Source organism: Cervus canadensis, chromosome 10 (assembly GCF_019320065.1).
Source record: "Cervus canadensis isolate Bull #8, Minnesota chromosome 10, ASM1932006v1, whole genome shotgun sequence".
NCBI lineage: Eukaryota > Metazoa > Chordata > Mammalia > Artiodactyla > Cervidae > Cervus > Cervus canadensis.
The window spans coordinates 30,233,266-30,249,923 of NC_057395.1; the positions used below are offsets into that span (position 1 = coordinate 30,233,266).

The 16,658-nt window shown below is 41.0% G+C and overlaps 1 protein-coding gene across 2 annotated transcripts in view; it reads left to right on the forward strand.

Annotated features, from left to right (window-relative positions):
- The window catches only part of PRPF18 (pre-mRNA processing factor 18), a 52,186-nt gene that overhangs the window by 31,206 nt on the left and 4,322 nt on the right, over positions 1-16,658 (forward strand). For both annotated transcript variants that reach the window (XM_043480354.1, XM_043480355.1), the window contains 3 exons: positions 588-728; positions 852-923; positions 3,443-3,598. In XM_043480354.1, coding sequence (XP_043336289.1) covers positions 588-728; positions 852-923; positions 3,443-3,598 — 369 coding nt within the window. The remainder of the gene's footprint in view (positions 1-587; positions 729-851; positions 924-3,442; positions 3,599-16,658) is intronic.

The window sequence follows — 16,658 nt, forward strand, 5'->3', positions numbered from 1 at the left end:
GTCATAGTTTCTTGTATTTTTGTTCCTTTTTTCCTTCCTTCTTTGGTCAAGTGTTTTAGAGGGAATTTTTAATTGAATTGTCTCTACTGTAAAAGTGCAAAGTCCAAATACAGCATCATCATCCTTGGAAAATTGATTAAATATCATAGCACATGGCATTATGGCTGGTAAGTCTAAGCAGGTTGAATTTTATGTAATGGAAATACAAGTAAAAGTTTATTTCTATCAAACAGTTACCTGTGAAACTTCTTCCTATTTCATCCCAGGAACTTGGGGCACAGAGTTTCTGGCCTGAAAATGGAACTTTTTCGTATTTCAGCCAAGGGTTCTTTTTAGGGGGGAAATGGATCACACTTGAGCTAGGAATATGTATAGAATAGGAAGGTTTGTGATTTGCAAAAGCACTGCTTTAAAACATCTATGAGTTACTAAGCAGAAATAGTTCGTTAAAACATCAGCAACTAATATTAATCAGTTAAGACATTTACTCTGAGGATGAATGTATACTGTTTTGTGCATCAAAGAACTTTCATGCTTATGAACCACTGGGTGGCATTGTAGTCTAAATTTACCCTTTCTTTCCACAGTTTCTTCTTGGTGTTTGGGCTAAAGAGCTGAATGCCAGAGAGGATTATGTGAAGCGCAGTGTGCAGGGTAAATTGAACAGTGCTACTCAAAAACAGACTGAGTCCTATCTCAGACCCCTTTTCAGAAAGCTACGGAAAAGGGTGAGGTTTCTCAAAAAATGCTTTCATTAACTGATTTTTTAAAAACAGAATATATAAAGTTAGGATAAATGTGATCTATAACTACATACTGAGCTTCCATAATTTTTTTTTTTCCTTTTCCAGAACCTTCCTGCTGATATTAAAGAATCCATAACAGATATTATTAAATTCATGTTGCAGAGGGAATATGTGAAGGTACATTACCATGCTGTGCATCAAAATTATGAGTGTATCTAGATTGTGCATAATAAGTTCATCTCATGTGGAGGTATTTTAATAGCAGATTTAAGAATAAATGTGGAAAAACTTTGCATTTTATAATTTATTATTAGATATGAATGAATATTGTTAGGTGTGAATAAATAAAAAAATTTTTAGACCATGTTTTATTTTTTAGTCATTTTGAAGGAAAGTATAAAGATTCTGCAGAGCACAAATTGGATATAGGCAGTGTTCCTTTCATGAATGGGACTGAATTTCTAAGTTTATAGATGGTTGATTATGGCTTGGAACAAATTTTCCCATAGAAGCAATGTTATTAGATCAGTTTCCCAGGCCAGCTGTAAAAGCCTACTTAATCTATCATATAGCTAAATTGTTGGACTAATGACACCGTGGAACTTAACCACCTTTATGCTGGTTTCTCTGAGAAAATGTTCTGGGTCAGGCTGCCAGAATTCCTTGCTCCCTTTTCAGGACTGCAACATAGCAGAGCCTAGTAAGGGAGGACTCTTCCCCTTGCTGCAGTGTCCTTCTTCTGAATGGACTCGGGGAGGAGCTGGCTGAGGAGAGACATCTGGTGTCCACGTGCTCTGAGGGCAGAGTTTAGAAAGGTGTGTGGATGGCTTTCAGTTGGTGGTGATGAACAGGAAGAGAAGGGCCCCCTGTACCGCTAGCGGCCTTGGAAGTATGCCTGTGCTCGTGGGCCGTCAGCCAAGTCTGAGGAGGGAGGCTTCCACGGGCTGTGCCTTCCAAGAGAGGAGGAGGAGGGGAGGACTTCCGGCAGCACCTCCAATGACAGTTCCGGAGCAGCAGACAGGCTCTACCAGGAACGCTGGGAAGCCGTTGCTTATCGCCGTGCTCTGAGTGTCTGTCCTTAGCTCGGTGATCCTGGCTGATTGGAGGGCTCCCTGATGAGCTACTCCCTCTGCCTGAGGGCCAGTTTGTTAGTCAAAGAAAGTGTTTCTGTTTTATGAGTGTCAGCTTTAATTTTGGGTAGTTTCTGTGAGTTGCCTGTTGCTTACGAAGGGTGATCCCCTTGAGATGGATGGATAAGGTCACCATCACTGCAGAGAGAATTCAGGTCACTTGTCTGTGCAAGACCATGGCTTCTCCTTGGTACTTTTTTCATTCTCATATATTATCTGAGAAGCTGGTGAAAGTTTATTTTATATAAAGTACAGACAGAACTAAAACTTTAATATTTGGACAGTTTTCTTTGAAAATTGGGGGAAACCAAATATTGAAAATTTTATCAGTTAATATCCAGTGATTTCTCATGCACAAGTATCAGTGATAAAAAATGTGTATATGCCCTTCTAAAATTCTACATTATATCAATCTCATAGGTGTTTGATTTTTAAAATTGAAATCTCTTTGAGTCCTGGCTGTATAAGCCTCTCTGACACCGTTGGGTCTTCTAGAATTTACTTGCTTTCTGTTTTGTATTTTTCCTTCTTTCCCTCCACGAGCAGCCACGCTTGGTTTAGAAAAAGCCGTTTGTCTTCATTGCTTTCTGTCTTCTCATTTTGTAGCCTTAAAATTTTTAAAATATAATTTTATTTATTCATTGGCTGTGCTGGGTCTTCATTGCTGCACAGGCTTTGTCTCCTTGCAGTGAGCGGGGGCTACTCTCTAGCTGTGGCGGGCAAGCTTGTCACTGTGGTGGCCTCTCTTCTTGCTGAGCGTGGGCTCTGGGCCCGTGGGCTTCAGTAGCTGCGGCTCCCGGCTCTGGAGCACAGGCTCAGCAGTTATGGTGCACGGGCTTAGTTGCTCCACAGCACGTGGGCTCTTCTTGGACCAGGGATCGAACTCGTGTCTGCTGCATTGGGAGGTGGATTCTTTACCACTGAGCCCCCAGGGAAACTGTAGCTTTTATTTTTAAGATTCTTGGCAAGTGGGAGGTTTCGGGGGGGGCCAAAGTGAAACGATCTCATCCTTGAGCTATTTGAGGGCCAGTTTTTAATCTGTTTACACATCTGCTTTGGGACCAATGTGATAGTCCCAGCACACAGAGCCCACACTACTTCCAGAGGTCCACACTGCTGTGTGGGGAGAGGATGTAGCTTCAGGTGGGATTGTGAAAAACTAGTTAGCCGCTGTCTTCCCTGTGACCACCTATGGAGAAGACCGGGCCTAACAGAGACTCAGACTGGAATCTCTATCAGTGCATTAGGTTACCTATCTAGTACTTCCAGAGCTGAGCTGCATTAAAATTTAATGCCTGAAGGCTGCAAGGAATGTTTGTCTTTTTACTCACTGGGTTAGTTAGCGTTGATTTCTGTTTCTCCACAGACATTTGTGGTCCTGGGCAAGCAATCAGTCACCCCTGTTTTAATTTCTTTTGTTTGAATAATGGGAATAGTAATATTTTCAACATGCCTAAGAAATGGATGAAAATTACATCATGTAGGGCTGTGAAATACTTTAAATGAAAAATCTGGACGAACAGAATATTTCTGCCTTTCTGATCTCTACTTAAACTTTCTCTTTAGGCTAATGATGCCTATCTTCAGATGGCCATTGGAAACGCCCCTTGGCCCATTGGTGTCACTATGGTTGGCATCCATGCCAGAACTGGCAGGGAAAAGATTTTTTCCAAGCATGTTGCACATGTTTTAAACGATGAGACACAGCGGAAATATATTCAGGTAAGTAGTTTGGAGGGCGAAGTGCTCTGGAGGTTAACATTCCCCACTTCTCAAACTGAGTTTTGAGAGAAGGAGAATTACAGCACTAGGATATAGCATGACAGGGTGCAAGTCCACACTTTGTGTAAGTAGTGCTTATATTTAAGACACCTTCACTGAACTGTAAAACAGAAACCTTTTAAGTGTCATAGATGATGTAAGACAGAGTCAAGTGTTGTGCTTTAATTACCTTAGTAGTGAAATAAAGCTATTACTGTTTGCTTTGGGAATTTACTGAAAAATGATGAATTTAGAGTATTTTGCAATAAGTCACAATTTTGTTATTTTCAAGGTAGGTTTAACATCTAGACTAAAAAGGTATGAATAGTCAAAATTTGGCTAGTAGTATTTTTTAAATAATTTATAACAACACTTCTCTACACAAATAGATTTAAAGTATTTATAGGTTATTTTCTTAAAGTTATTGTGCCTCACACAAACCTGATAATAATGCTGTTGGGTTAAACTTTTGTTTTCAGTGGTGGGAAAAACCTCAGTTATAACCTAGCTTTTGCCAAGTTATCAACAATCCCAGGTTGTGTCTGTATAATGACTTTTGCTGGATGTTAACTCTAAAGCTTGAAGATGAAACTCAAAAGTTTATTTAAAGTATAAGATTCACTTAAAATGCATAACATGTTTTCAGAATTTGTGCCGGACAACAGTCACTATCATATTCATGCATTACCATTTTATTTCATTTCAGTTCCAAGTGCTAAAGGTTATTTTGCATGTCATGCTTTGTGCCTTATTCATATGTATTAACATTTTAAAATATGATTTCAACTTGACCCCCTAATGAGAATGGTAGAATTTTAGAGTTCAGATATAGTTGTGGAAATCAAAGACATTTCCATTTTTTAAATAACCATCATTGACTGTATTGAAGGCAAAAAGCTTTTAGCTGGGGGAAGAAGTGGTTTGGCTTTAACAGTAGAACATTGTTTCCAGTGATTAAATTTACTGATTGTCTTCAGCTCTACCATGGCCAAAGCTGTAGCGTGTATAAAACTTCATTTTGTGTGTGTGTGTGTGGAGCACATGCTCATTCTTGTCTGACTCTTTTTTGCAACCCAATGGACTGTAGCCCACCAGGCTCCCCTGTCCATGGAGTTTTCCAGGCAGGAATACTGGAGTGGGTTGCCGTTTCCTCCTGCAGGGGATCTTTCTGACCCAGAGATTGAACCCGAGTCTCCTGCAGCAGCAGGCACATTCTTTTCTGCTGAGCCGCCTTTGGGAAGCCCTGTCTTAAAGACAGCATGCCTTTTTTAAACAGTGGTTTGATTACCATCTTATAAACTGTTTTTTCTTTTTTAAAATATGCCTAGTATTTTAAAGATTTCTGGTTTATTTTGGAGTAGTATTTATTATTATAGCTATACAATGACCTCCCTCTGTTGTTCTTCGTTTTTGTAAAAAAAAAAAAAATTTATTTTTGGCTGTGCTGGTTTTGGCTGTGCTTGTGGAGTGCAGGGGCTACTCTCTGGTTGTGATGTGTGGGCTTCTCATTGCAGTGGCTTCTCTTGTCGTGAGCTTGGACTCTAGGCACAGGCTCTAGTTGGGGCGCGTGGGCTTAGTTGCTCTGCAGCATGTGGAATCTCTCTGGATCAGGGATTGAGCCTGTGTCTCCTGCTTTGGCAGGCGGATTGCCACCTCTGAATCACCGGGGAAACCCCAATGTTCTTTCTTTTTAACTTTTCTCCTTCCATTCCTTTTTCCCCAAGGTGATTAGGGAATACTGGTGAACATACTGTATCTGCACTTTAGGAAGGTGTTTGACCTAAACATAATAATATTCTTGCGTACAGATGTAAATAATGATAAGGTAACCAGGTGGACTCAGCTTGTTGGGTGAGAGAAGCCATGAGGACTGAGGAATGAATCCATGTCTGTCTGGGTGGATGCTGGCGATATGCCGTGGGGCTCTTAGTGACCTCAGCACTCTCCTGTTCAACAGTCTTCATGACCAACTTTGACGGCTCTGCCGAGAGGTATATTTATCAGATTTACAGACAGTAAGAAACAGAGGGATAGGGTGTACATTCAGATGGAGAAGTAATTTGCGTACTGGAAGTTCTTGACAGACTGAAGAAAAAGGCTGATTCTAAAAAATTAATACTTATCTTATTCTAAAAGATAATGATGACCATAAAGAAATTTGAAACTCAGTTGCTTGAGCAGTTTGAGCAGTGTATATCTGGTAGAATTAGGGAATTTGGTGGACTGTAAGTACAATAACAGTATTGTAGTATGGCTACTGGAAGGTCTCATGAGAGCTTATGCTACATTGTTAGAGAGACGTAATAATTTAATTTACTGTACGTTCCACAGGCAGGAGCATAGCTCACTGATGTGTCCTCAGAGTCTAGAAATAGTGCTTGTGGTCGGTGCTCAATCAAGACTTGCCCGTTGAATGAATACTTAGAGGCAAGAGAGGTGAAAGTCTGGCTTTTATTCTAGTCCTTGAGAAAGGAGACTCTTGTTGGGGGTCTGGGTAACTGTCGATAAAGAGAGAACTTTGTGGTGGAAGAGAGGTTAAATTTGTCCTACATAGTTAAGGCCCTGGTGACTCAATGGTAAAGATTCCACCTGCCAATGCAGGAAATGCTGGTTTGATCCCTGGGTCAGGAAGACCCACTGGAGAAGGAAATGGCCACCCACTGCAGTATTCTTTCCTGGAGAATTCCATGCACAGAGGAGCCTGTGTCCTTGTGATTGCCAAGAGTCGGACATGACTTAGCGACTAAACAATAGCAGCAAGGTGTGGGAAGAAAGATGCATTTCTAATTAGCTTAAGGAAAAGATTCTTCCTTTTTTAGTCTTTTTGTCTTGAAACAATGGTAGACTGGTAAGAGGTTTCAAAAATAATACAAAGAAACTTTTTTTAACAGGCAGAATTGCCCCCAAATAGGAGTAGGGCTGCTTTAGAAGATACTGGGATGATCCCTACCACTTGATATTTGAGAGAATCTGGTTAACTATTACCCTTTTCTGGTCTGTTGATATCTCTGGATCCTCTCTGCTGTTTTCCCTAGAGGCCATTGCTTAAACCTGAGGTTGCAAATTGACACTCACAGGATAGTCAGGTAACAAGTGAGCTGAGTGGTAAGAAGTCCCTGACCCTTGATCTGATTTGTCTTTTCCTACGTTTCAGGTAGACACAGAAGCAGTATTTCATTTTCCTGTCAGCTCTGTGATGAGAAAGGGGGACAGCTGATTTACAGTGTTGTTAGTTCCACTGTACTCCAATATAAAATAAAAATTTAAACCGTGGTAGTGCAAGCACAGCATGAAGTGTCAGCTGCATCTTAGCCTCGGCATCACTGGTGTCACCTCAGCTCATTGTTACTTTGTAGGAATATTTTTCTAATGTTGCTCCATCTTTTTATTTTTTAGTGAGATGCCAGAATCCTTAATTTAAAAAAAAAACATATGCTCCTATTTTTAAAATATTGGCAATAACAAAAACAAAAAATTAGCAGTTTGTGAGGCCAAATTAAGTGCTAGTTTTTGATCTGTCTTAAACCCATGGTGCAGCTCAAGGCAAAATGCTGCCACCCCCATGTTAGCATTTTATGAAATTCTTGATTACAGTTAACCGAGGGATTTACTAAGCTGTCTTTTTAATCTCTCTCCTCTTATTTTGGTATTCGGGTGAGATGGATTTGAATTATTCCTACAAAGGGACTGTTTAAATGTATGATTTGAAGTTGAAGTCAGGGAGTGACCCACTTTTTCTTAAAGGGTCAGGTAGTAAATACTTTAGGCTTTGCACTTCATAGGTTTCTGCTACAACTCTCCAACCTCGCAGCTGTGTGAAGGCAGCCAGTGGCTGTGTTCCAGTGAAATTCCGTGTATAAAAGGGATGAGCAGCCTGGGGGCCGTCGTTTGTTGACCTGGTAGTAAATGTGTAAACTCAAACCTTTTTATTGTTAAGATATTTGCTGAGGAGGTAACTGTGAAAGTCACTTAATAGGGTATTTTCTTTCTAAATTAAGATATAGTAAACCTTTGTAAGTAGTGAAGCATGTAAAGTGTACTGATCTTAATTGTACAGCTCAGTGATTCTTCATGTATGTTGTGATTTTGTATCCAGATGTAAAACAAGGTCTGGATAACAGGAAGTTTCTAGCAGCATCACTGAAATTTCCCTCATTCCTTTTCTGAGCCTAAGTCCTCTTCCCATCAGAAATAACCATTATTCTCATGTGTGTCGTTATTGGCTAATATTGCCAGGTCTTGGGGCATCACTTAAATGAAATCTTGCAATGTATAGAAGAATTACTTGTTGAATACAAATACTGGTAAGAAATAACTGTTTTCTGAAATACGGTGAAAATATTTCAAGGGGATCTTTACTGGGGCTTCCCTGGTGGCTCAGCTGGTAAAGAATCTGCCTACAGTGCGGGAGACCTGGGTTCAATCCCTTGGTTGGGAAGATCCCCTAGAGAAGGGAAGGGCTACCCACTCCAGTATTTTGGCCTGGAAACAGTTCAAGGGGCTCTTTACCATAACATGATTTCATCTTTGGGTATTATGCAGACCTCTGTGGAATTTAAACTGTGAAAGTTGTTTGAAGTGTTCTCTTTCTCACAAAAATTAAACACACCACAGGGAGGGTTTTCTCACCATGCAGATCAAAGAGAAGTTGGATAGCGTATTAGTTAACTGCGAATCTCGAATCTCGGGTGAGATGGAACTGTTGGTAGGAACTTGAAGGACTTCGGTCGGTCTGCCAAATGCAGAGGTAACCTTTGGCCCAGATTTGGGTAAAGCTTCTCCACAGATTACAGGAAGCTCCTCATTAGTTAGTCTTGATAATTCAGTCATTTCCAGACATCTCTTGAAAAGGTTCATGTTGTGACAGTTCTTTACTTGTTGGTAAAGAAGAGCAGGACAAAAAGCTGAAATTGACCTCACGTGGTGTTTTGCCCTCCAGATCCAGCCCATCCTTCCTTACCTGGTCCTGTCCCTTGTGCCCTGGAAACCTGGCTTTCATGAACAACAGTGACAGGCTCCTTTGCCCTCTGACTTCTGAATGGGGCGGGCTGTGAGAGAGCTGGGAAGGCATTTTGTAGGCAGGAGAGGAACGAGTTTGGAGTGTTTATTTTCCTGGCTTCCTCTTGTGGAGGCACTGCACCGCTCCTCAAGGTCTGGCCATCTCTGTCTACTTTCAGTCACCACTTTCTTCCCTCACCCCCTTGGAAACAGGCGGGCCGTGGCTTCAGAGTATTGCCGGCTGGGGGATGCTGTACTGTCTCTTGTTGGTCCTGGTCTTGCCCAGGCCTTTGTAAAATCCTTGGAACTGCTACCATCACATTACCCAACTTGAGTGTGCCCTTCCTTTTCCTGTGGATACCCTTCCTAATTCATGTAGATTAACTGCCCTGTGTGCTGTTTCAACACACGTTTCTTTGGGAATTAGAAGATTAAGGAGTAATATTCATTCCAAATAATTTTTCTCAAGTCTTCACTATTCCAAAAGGCAAAATGTTCCTTAATACTCTTCTCTGGCAAGTTGTGTCCAGTAACCTCAAGTTTGTAAATTCCCTGGTGAAAACATCATTCCAGCATTTTATGTCAGGTATTTATATCTGCATTTCAGAGTTTGGCATATTTCATCTGGACTTTTTCATCTGGACTTTGCTTGATTTGTTTTTGTGAAACATTTGTAAATTTATAACATGTTCATGTATTGCTGAAAATGGTATAACAGAAACATTGGTTACTGCAGTGAGCAATCACAGCTTGATCCATGTGCTGGATACACAATATCATTGTTTGTTGGTACACACTCTCTGTGCATCAGATTCTGTGTCACACGTTTATGATTCAAGTGGCCATATCCTACCTTCTGGCATTCTTGGGTCTGGAAAAGCATTTCTTAAAGGCAGGTTACTTTGGTAACAGTTTACCCATTTAATAACTTCCTGGCATATTAAAACAGATTTTTAGAGAAAAATACTGCTGGCATTTCTCTTTCATCTATATTACCTCCAAAACAGTTTTTTTGTAAGTTTATTTTATTTTTGACTGTGCTGGGTATTCATTGCTGCACAGGTTTTTCTCTGGTTGCAGGGAGTGGGGGGCTGCTCTTCGCTGGGATGCACAAGCTTCTCCACTGTAGTGGCTTCCCTAGTTGCTGAGCGCGGGTTCTAGGTGTGCAGGCTTCGGTAGCTGTAGCCTGCGGGCCTGTCACTGTGGCTTCCAGGCTCCAGAGCACAGGCGCAGTAGTTGAGCATGCCCTTAGTAGTTGTTCCACTGCATGTGGGGTCTTCCAGACCAGGGATTGAACTTGTGTCTTCTGCATTGGCAGTTGATTCTCTATCACTGGGCCTCCAGGGAAGCCCTGCATTATCTTTTAATATAGAACGCTAAGTGTTGGTGCCATGATGTTTTTTTAGCTGGGCAGCTGAACATACATTTTACGTGGGACATTAACATATTTCTCAACGACATGCATGAGAAAAAAAAAAGAAAAGATCATCTTGCACTGTGAAGTCCTTGTAAAAAATCTTTCCTCAAATTGGTCATTCGGCATATATTTACACCTACTTGGATTAAGTAGGTGAGTGCTATTTTCAAAATGTAATTATCACTTGTCATTTGATACTACTTTTTATGAAATGATAAACCTTTGAATTTGTAATTCTGTTCATTTATGGAACAGACATTCAGACAGGTAAAAATGGGACCAGCTCTGTTCTTACCATAAACTCAAGAAGAAGATTAAGTTAATCCCAAACCAAGTTTTCTTCAATTTTCCACTAAGTCCTGCAGAGCCTGAGCAGTTTGAATACATTTGGCAGTTGCATTGGGACTCTTCATTGGAAGCTGCGTGAGATTGCTTTTGTCCCCAGCAGCTTGATCCAGATCAGAAATTGAAAAGTCTGGAATGAGTAATTTAGATCCATCCAATTTTAATCATATACACTTGTGTGAAAGGAATTCCTGTGGACACTTTTTGAAGGATTGGCCTTGGTATATACATGGCTATGAATATTGAAAGTGTAGAAATTTTTATTGAGTACACATTTTTAGAAAATCACACTTTGGGTTAAAGGTGTATTCCATCGAAGTTAGGGTTAATTTTTAACTATCTCATGTTAATTCATTCCTTTATTAGAACATTGGCAGTTCATTCAGTTCAGTTCAGTTGCTCAGTCATATCTGACTCTTTGCGACTCCGTGGACTGCAGCACGCTAGGCTTTCCTGTTCATCACCAACTCCCAGAGCTTCTCAAACTCATATCCAGTGAGTCAGTGATGCCATCCAACCATCTCATTCTCTGTCATCGCCTTCTCCTCCCGCCTTCAATCTTTCCTAGCATCAGGGTCTTTTCCAATGAATCAGTTCTTTGCATTAGGTGGCCAAAGTATTGGAGTTTCAGCTTCAGCATCAGTCCTTCCAATGAATATTCGGGACTGATTTCCTTTAGGATTGACTGGTTTGATCTCCTTGCTGTCCAAGGGACTCTCAAGAGTCTTCTCCAACACCATAGTTCAAAAGCATCAATTCTTCAGTGCTCAGCTTTCTTTATAGTCCAACTCTCACATCCACCCATGACTACTGGAAAAACCATAGCTTTGACTATACGGGGTAAAGTAATGTCTCTGCTTTTTAATACACTGTCTAGGTTTGTCATAGCTTTTTGTCCAAGGAGCAAGCGTCTTTTAATTTCATGGCTGCGTCACCATCTGAAGTGATTTTGGAGCCCACCAAGATAAAAGTCTTTGAGTGTCCTATCTTTTTGTCTTTTCATACTGTTCATGGGGTTCTCAAAGCAAGAATACTGAAGTGGTTTGCCATTCCCTTCTCCAGTGGACTTCATTCTGTCAGACCTGAGTGGCTGTTCACTGAAAATGAACTCTGATGTTCACTGAAAGGTGAACTCCCCAGGTCTGTAGGTGCCCAATATGCTACCAGAGATCAGTGGAGAAATAACTCCAGAAAGAATGAAGGGATGGAGCCAAAACAAAAACAACACCCAGTTGTGGATGTGACTGGTGATGGAAGCAAGGTCCGATGCTGTAAAGAGCAATATTGCGTAGGAACCTGGAATGTTAGGTTCCTATCCTAACATTCCTAACATATCCTAACAATCCATGAATCAAGGCAAATTGGAAGTGGTCAAACAGGAGATGGCAAGAGTGAATGTCAACATTCTAGGAATCAGAGAACTAAAATGGACTGGAATGGGTGAATTTAACTCAGATGACCATTACATCTATTACTATGGGCAGGAATCCCTTAGAAGAAATAGAATAGCCATCATAGTCAACAAAAGAGTCTGAAATGCAGTACTTGGGTGCAATCTCAAAAATGACAGAATGATCTCTGTTTGTTTCCAAGGCAAACCATTCAGTATCATGGTAATCCAAGTCTATGCCCTGACCAGTAATGCTGAAGAAGCTGAACTTGAATGGTTCTCTGAAGACCTATAAGACCTTCTAGAACTAACACCCAAAAAGATGTCCTTTTCATTATAGGGGACTGGAATGCAAAAGTAGGAACTCAAGAAACACCTGGAGTAACAGGCAAATTTGGCCTTGGAGTACAGAATGAAGCAGGGCAAAGGCTAATAGAGTTTTGCCAAGAGAATGCACTGGTCCTAGCAAACACCCTCTTCCAACAACACAAGAGAAGACTCTACACATGGACATCACCAGATGGCCAACACCGAAATCAGATTGATTATATTCTTTGCAGCCAAAAATGGAGAAGCTCTATACAGTCAACAAAAACAAGACCGGGAGCTGACTATGGCTCAGATCATGAACTCTTTACTGCCAAATTCAGATTTAAATTGAAGAAAGTAGGGAAAACCACTAGACCATTCAGGTATGACCTAAGTCAAATCCCTTATGATTATAGTGTGGAAGTGAGAAATAGATTTAAGGGACTAGATCTGATAGAGTGCCTGATGAACTATGGACGGAGGTTCGTGACATTGTACAGGAGACAGGGATAAAGACCATCCCCAAGAAAAAGAAATGCAAAAAGGCAAAATGGCTGACCGAGCAGGCCTTACAAATAGCTGTGAGAAGAAGAGAAGTGAAAAGCAAAGGAGAAAAGGAAAGATATAAGCATCTGAATGCAGAGTTATAAGATATAAGCATCTGAATGCAGAGTTCCAAAGAATAGCAAGGAGAGATAAGAAAGCCTTCCTCAGCGATCAGTGCAAAGAAATAGAGGAAATAGAGGAATGGTAAAGACTAGAGATCTCTTCAAGAAAATTAGAGATACTGAGGGAACATTTCATGCAAAGATGGGCTCAATAAAGGGCAGAAAGGATATGAACCTAACAGAAGCAGAAGATAAGAAGAAGTGGCAAGAATACACAGTCCATGGTGTTGCAGAGTCAGACATGACTGAGCAACTCTCAGTCACTTGCTCACTTCTTGGAGATGGTTTTGATCACTGCCTCCTGTAGAGTGTTAAACAAACCTCCATCCATAGTTCTTTAGGCACTCTGTCTATCAGATCTAATTCCTTGAATCTATTTCTCACTACCACTGTATAATCATTAGGGATTTGATTTAGGTCATACCTAAATGGTCTAGTGGTTTGCCCTGCTTTCTTCAATTTATTTCTGAATTTTGCAATAAGGAGTTCATGATCTGAGCCACAGTCTGCCTCTGGTATTGTTTTTGCTGACTCTGTAGAGCTTCACCATCCTCATCTGCAAAGAATATAATCAATCTGATTTCAGTACTGACCATCTGGTGATGTCCATGTGTAGATTCGTCTCTTGTGTTGTTGGAAGAGGGTGTCTCTTCATTCTTTCTGGAGCTATTTCTCCACTCTGCCCTAGTAGCATATTGGGCACCTACCAACCTGGGGAGTTCATCTTTCAGTGTCATATCTTTTTGCCTTTTCATACTGTTCATGAGGTTCTCAAGGCAAGAATACTGAAGTCGTTTGCCATTCCCTTCTCCAGTAGACCATGTTTAGTAAAAACTGTCCACCATGACTGCTGTCTTGGGTGGCCCTACATGGCATGGCTTGTAGCTTCTTGAGTGAGACAAGCTTGTGATCCAAGTGATCGGTTTTCTGTAATTGTGGTTTCCATTCTGTCTGCCCTCTGATGGATAAGGATAAGAGGCTTGTGGAAGCTTCCTCATGGGAGGGACTGACTGTGGGGAAATCTGTGTCTTGCTCTGATGGGTGGGGCCATGTTCAGTTCAGTCCCTTAGTCATGTCCGACTCTTTACGACCACATGGATTGCAGCACGCCAGGCCTCCCTGTCCATCACCAACTCCCGGAGTTTACTCAAACATCCATTGAGTCAGTGATGCCATCCAACCATCTCATCCTCTGTCGTCCCCTTCTCCTCCCGCCTTCAATCTTTCCCAGCTTCAGGGACTTTTCCAGTGAGTCAGCTTTCGCATTCAGGTGGCTAAAGTATTGGAGTTTGAGCTTCAACATCAGTCCTTCCAATGAATATTCAGGACTGATTTCCTTTAGGATGGACTGGTTGGATCTCCTTGCAGTCCAAGGGACACTCAAGATTCTCCAACACCACAGTTCAAAAGCGTCAATTCTTGAGTGCTCAGCTTTCTTTACAGTCCAGCTCTCACATCCATACATAACTACTGGAAAAACCATAGCCTTGACAAGATGGACCTTTGTTGGCAAAGTAATGTCTCAGCTTTATCATCTTAAGTGTACCAGATTAAATGTACAGTTCATCAGACTTCTTAAAATGCAGACTATTTTCCTGGAAACAATACTGATTTAAAAAAAATCAATTCAGCTAATATTGTGTGGGGAGAAAGTCATTAAGGAGTCACTAATAAGGAATCTGTAGAATCTAGAAAGGCTCAGGACGTGGGACATTTAGGCATTTATAAAAGGCCAGACTGTGGGATGGGGCTGAAAATGAAGGAGTGGTTGAAATTAGGATAAGTTGTCCAGAGGTTCCTTCTCCCTGTGCAATTGGGCCCCCATTCCTGTCTCCCCTCTCGCAGAACACAAACCTGCTGAGGGAGTCTACCCTCAGGCAAGGTGAGATTCCCTCCTCACTCAGAACAGACAATTCAAGTGAGTGTGTGTGTGACAAATGGGACCTCTGTTTCCTCTTCTCCTTTGGTTCCTCTGATGCTGGCAGCTGGGCTTTTACTGCCAATTCAGGAATGGAAGAGTTCTTCTCTGAACTGACCAAAGAGAAAAGATGTACAGTTACTAACATTTAGCATTCCAACACTGAAAAAACTGGCTTACTGCCATATTGTCCTAAAGTGAAGTTCCACTGACAAGCCCTGCCCTTTCAGTGAGTTTCCTTTAGCTCCTTATTGCCTTACTCATAAATACGCATGTTCATTTAGGATCATCAGGTGTTTGGGGAAGTTTCCAATATGAAAGGCTGAGACCAAAACACATAGTAAGAATGGAGTTGAGAGTAACGGAATTACAGTATAGGGGAAAGGAAAAAAACCCTTCAATTAAAAATTTAGCTAGTATTCTTAGATAAAGTTGTAACCATGAGATAAGAATAGTAGCTACAAAAAGAGTCAGAATCAAATTGAGCTCTCAGAAGTTAAATGTTACAGCAGAAATTTTAAAAATTAGATAAAAGAGAAGATGAAGAACTCTCAGAAGTTTAGAAAATAAGAGAATGAAGGAGTCAACCTATAAGGTCTGCAGCTATTCAAATTCTAGGGAAAGGAGAACAGAGAAATTGGAGGATAGGAAATAAAGAATTAACGCAAAAAGCTTCCCAGAATTGAAGAACATACTTTTCTAGAATGGAAAGAAGAGCTCACCGAATGCATGACAAATGAGCAGGAAGAGTCTCATATTGAGGCTCAATATAATGAAATATTGGAGGGCCAAAGATAAAGAACGAGATATCCAGTGCTTCTGGAGAAAAACAGGTTGCTTAAGAAGGCTCAGGAGTTAAAATACCCCCATTCTTCTTCTTCCAGTACTGGAAGCAAGAGGTCAGTGGAGTAATGACTTTGTGATGGTGAGGGAAAACAGTCTTCCAGCTCTGAATTCTGTTCCTATATGAACTGTCAATCAGTGTGATATAGGCTTAAGATACTTTTAGACAGGTGGTGGCAACAATCTGGCCCAGTTTGTGTCACATACTCTGTGTCACATTCTCTGAAGTAATAATCATAGCTGACACTTACATGCTGTTTATTACTATGTGGTCCTTGTAGCAATTTAGCGTACGTATTCTCTCTTCTCTCACATATGTAATACGAGTGTGATACTATGATTTCTGTGCTTTACAAGTTGGGAAACTGAGGTATGGAGAAGTAAGTTCCCAAGTCCCACAACCAGTAGGTGGTGGGATTGGGATTTGAACCTGGGGAGTCTTAACACCTCCACTATGTTATGTTGGGTCTACTTGGAGGATGTGCTTCACCAAAACGAGGGAAACAAACACAAAAGATCCAGGAAATAAGATCCAGCACACGAGCCGGGCAGAAGGAATTCCCAGATGGAACATGAAGGGATGCTCCAGGATCGTAGCAGTACGAGGAGGTCTGGAATGCAGCTGATCTAGACTGCAGCAGCGAGTGGGCCCAGACCACCTGTTGTCCTTGGTCATGTTGGGAGTGGTCTCACTGTTGGAGAAGGAACTGATAGTTACACAGAAAAGCAAAAAGTTAGGGGAAAATACCCAAGAAAAAGGATGTTGACTCTGTTTTGGACAGTATTTGTGTAGACATTATGAAGTATATCCTGAATATGTGTTCACTGAAAATTGTGATTTGTGGAAGGAATGGGGAGATAAAGGTGTGTGTGCACTGTGTGAGGCCAATGTGCAGGTGTAAGAAAATTAAATTTTCAACTTTGGTAGTACTGATAGAGAAAAAAATAAAAACTAGAAAAAATCAAGCACTATCAATGTAGTGTTTAGAAGTACAGCAGTAAATACGAAAAGGAACACTTCAGAGATTTGAAGTGTTTGCCTTTGCGATGCAGGGATTAGGGATTGGAAAAGATGAGGCAGGGGACTACTATTATTTGATACAAGAACTATGTGATTAAAAAATATGTATATA